Consider the following 12,022-nt stretch of genomic DNA (forward strand, 5'->3'; position numbering starts at 1 on the left):
ATCTGAACACAGGGGTCACTTAATACATCCTCTAGTTTCAGACAGGTATCTGCACTAGAAAGTTAGAAGATGTTGCAATGGGAAATTTTTGGTAGCTGGCTATAGATCAGTTAAAGAATTGCAAAAACTTGGAGAGGGTTGCATTCCAACATTATTCCTACTTACAGACAGCAGGTAATTACCACCACCCTGCACCTTTCAACCTCAGTGGTCATATTTTACCTGTGGAGCCATTTCTAGACCAAAATGTCAGAAAAATTGTACAGGGGAGGTTCTTTCTTCAAGAGCAAGGAATACCTGCATGCTGCAGAACTGCGGGTTTCAGTGATGTTTCTTGGTATGGCCTGGAATCCTAACTCTGGTCCTATGCCAATTTCTTCTCTGACCCAAAACACCTCCAACTATTTTTCAAATAATTTCCATTTCAAATATTTAATTTCTGTATTTGTTTCAAACACGACTAACATGCTCATCACCCTGGTTTCTGGATACCAGGGCAACAGACATATTGCACATTTCGTTCTTAAGATATCAGACCCACCTCATCCAGTATCCTTCCTTCCTTAAAGGACTGAACAACCCCTAAAACAAAGAGAGCAGAGGAGAACAGATCACATTAAAATCAGACAGGATGCTCTAATCAGTATCAACAGCCTAATTTGGCTGCCACCTCAAATGCAAGGCAATTAATATTGATGAGCAAACCAAGTTATTAGGCATTTGAACATTTATTAAAAATATACAGTTCCTAAAAGTGCTTCCAGCACATCACACATTTTGAGTTCAATTTTCCTTTTTAAGTAATGGTAGCTTTGTGTTAAGTGATACATTTTTAAGAGTCAAAATAAAATGTATTTAAATTATGGAGAGAAAATATTTCTTTGGGAGAAATCATGTACAGTTACTTGAATGAAACAACAGCTATTAAAGAAGAACCTAAGAGTTACTGTTAAACATCTAAATATTCAGGTGAATTCTGAAAAATATCAGATGCTAAATACAATAAATATGAAATATAAAGTACGTGGTATTGGGAAACTGGGGGTGACGGGAAAAAGGAGAGAGGACACAGAGCTGTCCAAAGTGTATTATACTTACATTCATAGCTAACTACCCATTTTCTTCCTGCAATGCCCAGAAAATATTTCAGTGTCCGCTCACACACTAGCTCCATATCTGCAGATTAAGTAGAAATAGACTGGGATCACTCACTGGTGTGCCATGAGAGCTGTCCAAGTGGACTTTGAAACTTCATTAGTTTCCCCTTGCTGTGGCTCTTTGCAGAGCCACTGTGAGGGGAAAGGCTGACCCCACAGAACTCCGCTCATGCAGGGACACAGCTGAAATGCTGCTTCCTGTCCAAAGTGAGCTGGCGGGGAGCCCACCCCCACTCCCTGCTGTGGCAAAGGGGAGAGAGGGAGGGCAGAAGTCTGTTGGAGCTGGGATGAAGTTTAAATACTGCCACGTTGGGTCCACAGTGGGCTGCTTTCAGTGGCTACTCATTTACTCAAAATCTCTACCATGGTGCTGAGCAGATTTTGAAAATGTGTCCGTGCTCACTGTCTAAGACCTGCGGTTCTGTGGTGGATTTGAAACATTAATGCATTTCATCCTCATTTAGCTTGTTGTATGCACTACTATGTTGCAAACCTCTCTAGTAAGACTGTAACCATAGCAAAATGTAAGTGCATGTGATGCTTGTGAGCTGAAAAAAGTAGTTGTGCCATGGAACTGCTTATCTGATTGAAGCGTGCCATGTTACCAAAAAGGTTGGGAACCGCTGATCTAAAATAACGTTATGCAACTTTGAAAGTTCATTTGTATTTGAAGTGATAGGTCACCTGAAAAACTCATGCTACCTGACAACAGAATTGACGTAAGCACCTGAAAGGAGGATCAAAGCACCAATGACTTAATGCTGCCCCCTCCTGGTCTGTTAAAGGGTATGGTAGTCAGTCTCTACTGATCACTCCCACCCTCCAGCCCAAGTTTCCGACTGAACTGAGCTCAGAGCTGTTGGAAATGCGCAGGCCACCAGTCAAAATACAAGACTGCAAATCAGTCTAGAAGTGAAACAGTCAGACCCTCTGAATTTTCCCCCTTGTGGCTGCCTCACCACCTTTTGTAAGGAGAGGACAAAAAGTTTATGTTGAGGATCTAACAGATTAAAAATGATAAGGACATGGTTTCTTTACTACATTTTTTAAACCAATAAGACGACTCATTTCTGGATCTTGAAGAATTCTGAAATGTTCCTATGAAGCAAACCAAGAATCACAGAATCACAGGGCTGGAAGGGACCTCAGGAGGTCATCTAGTCCAGCCCCCTGCTTCAAGCAGGATCAACCCCCACTAAGTCATCCCAGCCAGGACCTTGTCCAGCTGGGACTTAAAAACCTCAAGGGATGGAGAATCCACCACCTCTCTAGGCAACGCATTCCAATGCTTCGCCTGGTGAAGCAGTTTTTCCTAATATCTAACCTATACCTCTCCCTCTTCAACTTCAGACTGTTACTCCTTGTTCTGCCATCTGACACCACTGCAAACAGTTTCTCACCCTCCTTTTTAGAGCTCCCCTTCAGGAAGTTGAAGGCTGCTATTAAATCACCTCTATGTCTTCTCTTCTGTAAGCTAAACAAGCCCAAATCCCTCAGCCTGTCTTCACAGGTCTCGTGCTCCAGACCCTTAATCATTTTTGTTGCCCTTCACTGAACCTGCTCCAGCAAATCCACATCCTTTTAATATTGGGGAGCCCAAAACTGGACACAATATTCCAGATGTGGCCTCACCAGTACCGAATAAAGAGGAATAGCTACTTCTCTAGATCTGCTCGAAATGCTCCTCCTAATGCACCCTACTATGCCGTTAGCCTTCTTGGCTACAAGGGCACACTGTTTACTCATATCCAGCTTTTCATCCACCATAACCCCTAGGTCCCTTTCCATCGTACTGCTGCTGAGCCAGTCGGTCCCCAGCCTGTAACAATGTTTGGGATTCTTCTGCCCCAGGGGCGGGACTCTACACTTCTCCTTATTGAACCACATCAGATTTCTTTTGGCCCAGTCCTCCAATTTACCCAGGTCCCTCTGGATTCTCTCTCTACCCTCCAACAAATCTACCTCTCCCCCTAGTTTTGTGTCATCCACAAACTTGCTGGGGGTGCAATCCAGTCCCTCATCCAGGTCATTAATAAAGGTGTTGAATAACACCGGCCCCAGAACTGAGCCTTGTGGAACAGAATAGGTTATTTGTTAATATTATAAATTAACTCCTGTAACACAGTTCATCAACTACTCATAAAACACTGCACATTTTAATTTTTCAACATGCTTAACATCTGCTGATAAATTAAAATTAGTAAGGACTTAAAATTAACCTATTTTAATTTTTGAACACCGAATGTTGTGAATGAAAAGGTCTGATTCCTCCTTGAAAACCAAATCAGTATTATGGTAATCAGTTAGCAGTTTGAGTTGCATTTGTCAAATCTGAGGCTGTTCTGTGTACTAAAGTTTATTCAGCTCTTTAAGAGAGATGAATGAGCTCTATTTAAGAACAAAGAGCAATTTAAGGGCGATAATAAAAAACATAATACATCTTTTACTTTATTAGGTGAGCTTTCGTGGGACAGACCCACTTCTTCCAACCATAGCCATACCAGAAAAAGACTCAATATTTAAGGCACAGAGAACCAAAAATTGTAATCAAGGTGGACAAATCAGAAAAAAAATGATCAAGGTGAGCAAATGAGAGAGTAGGGGCTGGGTGGGGGAGAGCCGCCAAGAATTAGATTATGCTAAGTATGCAAACAAGCCCTATAGTGACCCAGAAAATTCCAATCTCGGTTCAAACTGGACCTAACCAGGTTATTCACAGAATCACAGGCACATTCTCATGTTCCTCAACTAACATCATATATGCCATCATGTGCCAACAATGCCCAGATGCTTTGTATATTGGACAGACTTCTAACTCTCCTAGGCAAAGAGGTAATAGGCACAAAACAGACATAAAAACACTCCTGATCTGCAAACCTGTTAGCCGGCATTTTAATAAAGTGGGCCATTCTGTTAATGACTGAAGAGTTTGAGTGTTACTGAAGAAGAATTTTCACAACACTCTTCAAAGAGAGGCTGCTGAACTCTCTTTTATATTCAAATTCAACACATTAACACGTGGTTTGAACCAAGATTGGAATTTTCTGGGTCACTATAGGGGCTCGTTTGCATACTTGGCTTAATCTAATTCTTGGCTCTTCGCCCCCTTCTGTCCCTCTACTCTCTGATTTGCTCACCTTGATCATTTTTTTTTCTGATTTGACCACCCTGATTACTGTTTTTGGTTCTCTGTGCTGTAAATATTGAGTCTGTTCTGGTATGGCTATGGTCTGAAGAAGTGGGTCTGTCCCGTGAAAGCTCACCACTTAATAAACTATTTTGTTAGTCTTTTAAGTGCTACTTGACTGCTTTTTTGTTTTGCTAGTATATAGACTAGCATGGCTTTCTCTCTGTCACTGTATCTTTTACTTTCTGAAACGAATGTACTCTCAAAAATGTAACACACTTATTTTGTTCCAATGAAAGTATGGTATCATTTGTTTCCTCAACTGTAACAGAGAAAGCCAAATAAAAATCAGTTTTGATTGTTATAATGAAAAACCAAAACTATCTGGATTTTTGAGAAAATTTAGGTGGCTCGTTTTCCCACCCAGGATTTTAGTATTCATAAAAAGAAGGAGAATGTCTGTCTCTCTCCTTGGTTGATTGTGAATTATCTAAAGTCAACATGCTGCAGATACCTTCTTAAATCTACTGACATGACATCAACTTGCTTATCTTAATGATATATCAATTTCAAATTCTAGTTATAACTGTGTAAATGCTAAACAAGCAACCCCAAATAGAAACTTCCAATGTGTGAGATAAAAGAAAGACGGATCAAGTTTTAGTTTAGACTCAGGATCACATAAACTCTGATATGGAATAAAAAAGCGGTGAACTATAAACGACCACATCCCAATCAAATGTCTTGAGGCAGCCAATGTGCTCTTTGTTTAGCCTGGATTTAGTGTTTTATGTGCTGTTATATATCTGGTTTGTTCACAGAGCTTCCAACACACCTGTTTTCATAATGACATGGGTTGTTCTGTCAGTTACTTGATTAGATAAAGTGCTCTGGGTTTTCCTGGCAAACTTCTGCACCAGTAACTGAAAGCAAATAAATATTAAATTAGAAAAAAAAATTGATTTAATCTGAACATTAGACATCTCTAGATTTGAAGAGGCGCATACTCATTATAAGATTAGCGTTCTCTTATACAGTAAATCCTTGATTAAATGGTCTGATAAGGGAAAAGGGGTGTCTGTTAATGCCTAAAGTTTGTTAAATCCCTCCCTTCCCCCAGCATGGCTCCAGTGGCCCCAGCTGCTCCATTGGCTCCTCCAGCGCCTGTAGCTCCAGTGGCAGCTTGGGCGAGTGGCTGGCATTTATTTGGGGGGTGGGGAAGCATGCGCAGAGGGGCTGATGGACAGTGCCCTTTAATTCCAACGTCTGTTAAATTGAGGGTTTACTACTGTCACTGAGAAATTAAATATACGTCAATGGAAGTTGTAAGTGCAACATACAGTGGACATGCTTCAAACAAATGGAGACACCCTGTGCCAACCGGCATATAGATACAACCTTTCTTCAGACATGACATTCCTTTTGCCTTTAAACAACAGAAATTATTTGACTGGCTCACATAGACTCAAGTAAAGCAATATAGGTCGAACCTCTAATTTGGCACTCTCTCGTCCAGCAACATCTGTAATCCCGGATGATTTTAGTTAAGCAGGTGATCACTTATCATGGGTGTGGCCAAGTTTCCAGTAGTCTGATAAAGTTTGTTTATAGACCCAAGTCCTGGATCTCAGTGTTCTGTGCTGTTATTTAGCTGTAATTTACCCCTAAATGTCTTCCATGTACGCCCAGTAAGCCGTGTAAGTGTTGGTAATGCTGCTAGACAATTTTGACCTTCTGTGGTCTGGTGAATGCTCTCATTTGGCACCAGATAGGTCCCAAAGGTGCTGGAGTAGAGTGGTTCAACCTGTAGTATACTAGAATTCAGATCAATCACTAATTTATGAGCTAAGTGAAACAACAATGTAACGCAGTGGTCAGGCATTAAACCAATATTCAACTTCTGATGGCAACAAACATTAAAAGTCAAGAGGATGCGAAAAGCTCGGTGATATAACCATATTACAAAGAAGGATTTTAACTGGCATGCTCATTGTTGTAGAAATCAAGAGTTTTCCAGTTAATTATGAATGAAATAAAATCAGTAGTCATGCAAGAAAAGGAATTATTTAGATCTGTTACTCCTGCAGCTTCATAACCAGCAATTATTGGTTGATAAATAACTCTCTATCAGGAGCCACTATTTATCAACAAAAGCCTCCAAAAAGTAGTGTTTTATAATGTACAAAATTTGTAATTGAAGTTATTTCATAGAGTCATACAGATTACTAGAACTGGAAAGGACTGTGAGATGTCATCAAGCCCAGGTCCCTGCATGCACAGCAGGGCCAACCACCATCTAGATAATCCCTGACAGATGTTCATCTAACCTATTGTTAAATATTGCCAATGATGGAGATTTCATAACCTCCCTAGCAATTTATTCAGGCTTAAGCAGCCTGAGAGTTATGAAGTTTCTCCTACTATCCAACCTCTCTCGCTGCAATTTAAGCCCATTGCTTCTTGTCCTACCCTCAGAGGTTAAAGGAGAATAAATTTTTCCCCTTCTCCTCGTAACAACCTTTTCTCTCATACTGATTCATCCAGTAATCTACATGACTCAGAGAAAGCCCAGGCTGAATAGGCAGGGATGTCCCCATTCCACTGCCCTTTACCAGGATCACTAGTAATTTAGAATTAATTGCTGAAATCCTCACAATGGAGCAGAGTTTGATTAAAGCAATCACCAGTGAAGAGATCAACGTAATGAAAGTTTCAGAACTATTCATGCATATTACAGTAGTCAGCAGCTTTTATGAGTTTAGCATATTTCAACAAATCGAGATAGCATCAAAAGTTTAGGATGATACGCTAGCCATTACTGATGCTTCTGCCAGTGCAGCTAATAAAACCTTTGCTTTATTACGTTAAACTAGATTCTCTGCAATTACTAACAGATTTAATGTCTGGGTAATAACTGCGTGATAACTGACTAAATATACTAAAATTTTAAGCAAGTGGTTTGCTTCAGATATGACGGTAGTTGAAAGCACTGCATGATGACAAGGAAAGCTTTGAGTACCAAGTGGAAATCATGGAGAGGCTGCAGCTGAGTCTCCAGTGAATACATCCTCCAAGACATTAAAACTCAGGAGGGAGCTACTGCAGGCACAGCGTGGCAAGTCATAACACTACTAATTTTGGGCAGAGGTTGCAACAAACAGCTGAAATATGATTTTGCCTTAGTGATGTCTGGCTCAGAAAGTCAATGCAACTGCTTACACCACAATTGAAGAAGCACTGCTCTACATGTAATTTGGTTTTTAGACTATCCCACAAAAGACATCCATTTGAAGGTGATGCATCAAATTCTTCCAAATTTTATGTTACACTAGAATTTGAGAACCACACTCTAATTTCTAGCATGAGTTTGCTCACTTTACAAAACAGCTGCACTTTGATGGGTGTCCATGCATAAAAGGTTAGACATTAATTAAGGAAATCAAGCATCTTCAGGACAGCACTGAGGCACATGCGTAACTTTAAAAATGTGTTTAAGTCCCACTGAAATCAACAGGATTTCAACACACACTTATGTGCTTTCCTGAATGGGGTTCTATGTAATCTAGCTGAGTAACAAGGGATTCTGCAAATCAGAGATAAGGTATTTTAAACATCTCTGAGCAGTGGGAGGGAGAAGTGGCTCTAAGGCTGAAATTTCAAGGGTTATGCCAAATCAGACGGAAGTTGCACTGGCACAGCCTGCTGTGGAACTCTGGTGCTGCACTTGCTTGCATCATCAGTGCTGTCAGCCTCTAAAACTTGAAAGGCATCTACTTAAATGTACATTAAAAAATTTCTTCTTTGAGACGAGAGTCTCTTACTCTGGAACAATAAGACTTCTTCCTCGCCACGTGGATGGTTTTCCTATCAATTTAGAAGCTCTGAAGCCTACCTAATTGCACCATTAGATACAACCCCTGCTATTTATCAGTACTAGCAAACAAGGCATTATCTAATTTCAAAATATTCTAGTATTATTAATGGGTAATTCTTGTCAAGTTTTGTTGCATATAGATCTCTTAGGCAGAGGTTAAAATTTTATTTAGGTTCACAAGGGTCATGCTACATGTATAGTAAGAGGGAATTGACAAAGATAGAGAAATACACTTACAAGCTCACTCTGGTTCAGACCTGATGCCACAATTGACATTTGTCTCCTACAGGTCACAACTGGGCTTTTGGCATTTTCTTTTCCAGCTGCAGTGTGCAGAGCAGGTGCAGAGGAAAATACTCTTCTCTCCTGCTCACATCCCTGAGTGTTCTTCCCATTATTAACATTCCAAGATACATCTGAAATATTTGTTGATTCTGCAGTTTGACAGTGGGTAAGTCTTCCAAAAATCTTCAAGGGAGAGTTGTTTGGAATCCTGCACTCATTCCCACATGGAACAGCTGCACTCTTTAGCTTTGTTCCAAATTCCTGCTCAGCTGGATTTTCTGAAGGAAAGAGGAACCAGTCACTAAAACAGTCTCAGTCTTCAATTACAGTTTCTCATTGCAGCCACGTTGGAAGATGTTGCTCCATATTTTAAATTTATAGGCTACCATCATGTTCTCTGCTTGGTTATTCACTACTTTGCCTTCACCTCATTCATTATTTAAAATCACCAGCAGCCATTATTTTTCTTCATCTAAAGCAAAGGTGCTCAACTACCCATGAAATCTTTCAGGATACAATTAGCATTTCCTGAGAATACTCCAAATTTGGGATTAATGCATTAAAATTCATTATCGTGTCAAAATACTGTCTTTTGAGAGCATGGTATCTCACCAGGAATTATCAATGTTTCACTAGAACAACAAAAAGTCCTGTGGCACCTTATAGACTAACAGATATTTTGGAGCATAAGCTTTCATGGGCAAAGACCCGCTTCGTCAGATGTATATTCAAATTTGACACATGAACACGTGGTTTGAACTGGGATGCAAATTTTCTGGGTCATTATAGGGGCTCTTTTGCATACTTGGATTAATCTAATTCTTGACTCTTCCCTCCCACCCCCCCCAACCCTCTACTGTCTGATTTGCTCACCTTGATCATTTTTTTTCTGATTGGTCAACCTTGATTACTATTTTTGGTTCTCTGTGCCTTAAATATTGAGTCTGTTCTGGTATGAATATGATCTGAAGAAGTGGGTCTGTCCCACAAAAGTTCACCTAATAAATTATTTTGTTAGTCTTTAAAGTGCTACCTGACTGCTTGTTTGTTTCCCTGCTGAGTTTCCACTGCTTTGGCACATTTGGAGAAGAAATAATCTGGAGAAGAACATAGCTTGCACATGCTCGTTACACAGATACACATACTCTTTGGTGCCCAAGGGTGCACTGGGAATTATTAGTCTTTAAAGTGCTACTTGACTGCTTTTTTATTTTAAGAAATACATTGGGTTTGATCAGTCCTAAGCATTACCTGGTTCAGTTCTATACTGATTACGTTGTTTCATTGCCTCTTCTTCCAACAGCACTGCTGCACCAACGTGCTGAAATGTTCCCTCCTGAAAGTGAGTTTTAGTTTTCCCGTGGCCTTGCTCCACTGCTCCTTTTTTTAATAGATGGGCTTTAGAGGGGGAAAGCTGTAAAGCCAAAGATTTCAAACTAGGGAAAAAACATGAACAATTTATTATCTTAGCTATCAGAGAGTTTGCCTAGCAACAGACGAATTAAGTGTCAGGGAATGATTAGCAACAGAACTGGCATAAAGGCACAAAAACAGAATTGTTGAAATTAAATTAATTAAAATACTTTAAAAATTGCATGTTGACATGTCAAACTGTCAGGTAAATTTTCCTCAAACTAATCCTGACGGACAAATACTAATAGCTTAACAACACACGAGCTGTGTTTCACCACACTATTTAGTCTTGAGAAACAATTAATTTTGGTCTCTCTTCTAGGTTCCAGAAACTTTGCTAGAACTTGGGTCTACCTTAAAAAGCAGAAATCTTTGTGGATTCCATGGGACCAATTTACTTTTTCCTCCTCTGTCTCTTCCAACCAATACCTCAAGTTCCTGTTTAATCTCCTAGTTCTTTTGGACTGACACATGCAATGTTTGTTCACATTTAGGAAACACATAATCAACCACTGAAAGTAATTAAACAAGGGTGAATGGATAAACAAATATTTCAAATTAAACTATCTTCCTGCGTTGAGATGCACAGAAGAGGTTTGTCTTCCCTCTCCTTATTATCTTATTACAGACAGAGCGTCTGCCAGTAGTTTAGGTTTAACATTTTAATTTTGAGCGTACATCATAGAAATCAGCTCCAAAGCCTAATGAAGACTTGCTCCATACAGTTTGTTTTCTACTATTTTGTACAGTACAATTTTAAAGGACTCAGAGGTAGGACTTTTTGGGACAAGTTTCCATGATATTTAGCCTGAAGTTTTCCCCTTTGCTCAATTTGGTTTTGTTACCTGAAATCAAGTTTCCTCAGATCAACCTGAACCATCCTCTTTTTCTTTGATGCTTAAGCCCTTCAATTATTCTGGCAGTGTATCCTTGCCAGTCCACTCAGTCTTCATTTTGAAACACAAGCCATCGTCTTCATTTTTTTTTTTATTAGCCATAAATAACATCAGGGTACACGATATCACGGACCATTTGTAAACTCATTATGCTTCTGTGGAATAGTCCGTCTGTAGTTAAATCCCGTCTCCAATGAAGTTAACTGTTGACTTAAGGAAGACAGGATTTTACCCCCGTTGCTTGATCTGCCTGACCCAAGGGCCTTGAAAGGGAACTTCAAAGCCCATTGGTCTCTGCACGGTCAAGACAAGAACAGATCCTACTTTTGTAACCCAAATCACAGAAAGAAAAGCTACTCTAAACTCTGGTTTCCTATATGCATGTGTATAAGAGATTTAATCCTGCCTCACCAAAATAGTTTGCATGTCTGTCATTAACACTAGGGTTACCTTATTTGACCTTTCCAAAAAGAGGATACTACTAAAAGGGAGCATACCTGTATCAGTATCTAACAACTCAAGTATTAAGGTACTATATATGTACATGCTATAACGTATTAATACAATGTGAGTTGGTAGATGCGGATACACTCCCTCTCAGAAATGTCCTCTTTTTAATATGGTAACCCTACTGAACAGAAATGTCAGGACAAGCTATTTTAAATAAAAAAAAAAAATTAAATAGATTATTTTGGCTAGAGATGGAATTGCCTAAACAAAATACAGTTTCTCTGGTTCAAGAGGCTAACTAGTCATAAAAGACCATACATGAAAAATGAAAAAACATTTACCCTTCTTCTTCTAGCTCTTTGGTTTTTGTGTTGGAATGGTCACATAGCATTATGTGGAACTGATCACTTGAAAGTCCCTTTGAAGTGCTGAGTTTGTGGTTTTCAAGATTTTCTTCTGAACTTAATGCTGTTCCTTCAAATGAAAAACAATATTTATAAAAGCTCAAGAGAAATTAAACCACTAGTGTTTTCAACCTTGTTCTTAGGGTAAGAATTCAATTGTTTCTTTAAAGTGGCAATCCTGAGACAGATAAGATTTGGTTGAAAAGCATATTCTAGATAAAAAATGAATAGGAAATAGTTAAGTAAAGCAACAGGTATATGTCACCAACAAAATGAATGAATGAAGAACAATTTTCTTGATCAAAGACACACAGATACATGAGAATGGTCTATATAAGGTTTGAGCAAACCACAGTGACATTTTACTGGCAATAATGGTGAAATGAGATTAGTTTTGATGCAATTTTTCCGTATTC

The 12,022-nt window shown here is 39.3% G+C and overlaps 1 protein-coding gene across 1 annotated transcript in view; it reads right to left on the bottom strand.

The window, feature by feature from the left end:
* The window catches only part of BRCA1 (BRCA1 DNA repair associated), a 56,441-nt gene that overhangs the window by 16,847 nt on the left and 27,572 nt on the right, over positions 1-12,022 (bottom strand). Inside the window, exons 13-18 of the mRNA XM_074979373.1 lie at positions 11,544-11,676; positions 9,695-9,879; positions 8,396-8,721; positions 5,120-5,207; positions 1,099-1,176; positions 542-582 (exon numbers count right to left, since the gene is read on the bottom strand). Coding sequence (XP_074835474.1) covers positions 542-582; positions 1,099-1,176; positions 5,120-5,207; positions 8,396-8,721; positions 9,695-9,879; positions 11,544-11,676 — 851 coding nt within the window. The remainder of the gene's footprint in view (positions 1-541; positions 583-1,098; positions 1,177-5,119; positions 5,208-8,395; positions 8,722-9,694; positions 9,880-11,543; positions 11,677-12,022) is intronic.

The sequence above is a fragment of the Carettochelys insculpta genome, chromosome 28 (genome assembly GCF_033958435.1).
Source record: "Carettochelys insculpta isolate YL-2023 chromosome 28, ASM3395843v1, whole genome shotgun sequence".
NCBI classification, from domain to species: domain Eukaryota; kingdom Metazoa; phylum Chordata; order Testudines; family Carettochelyidae; genus Carettochelys; species Carettochelys insculpta.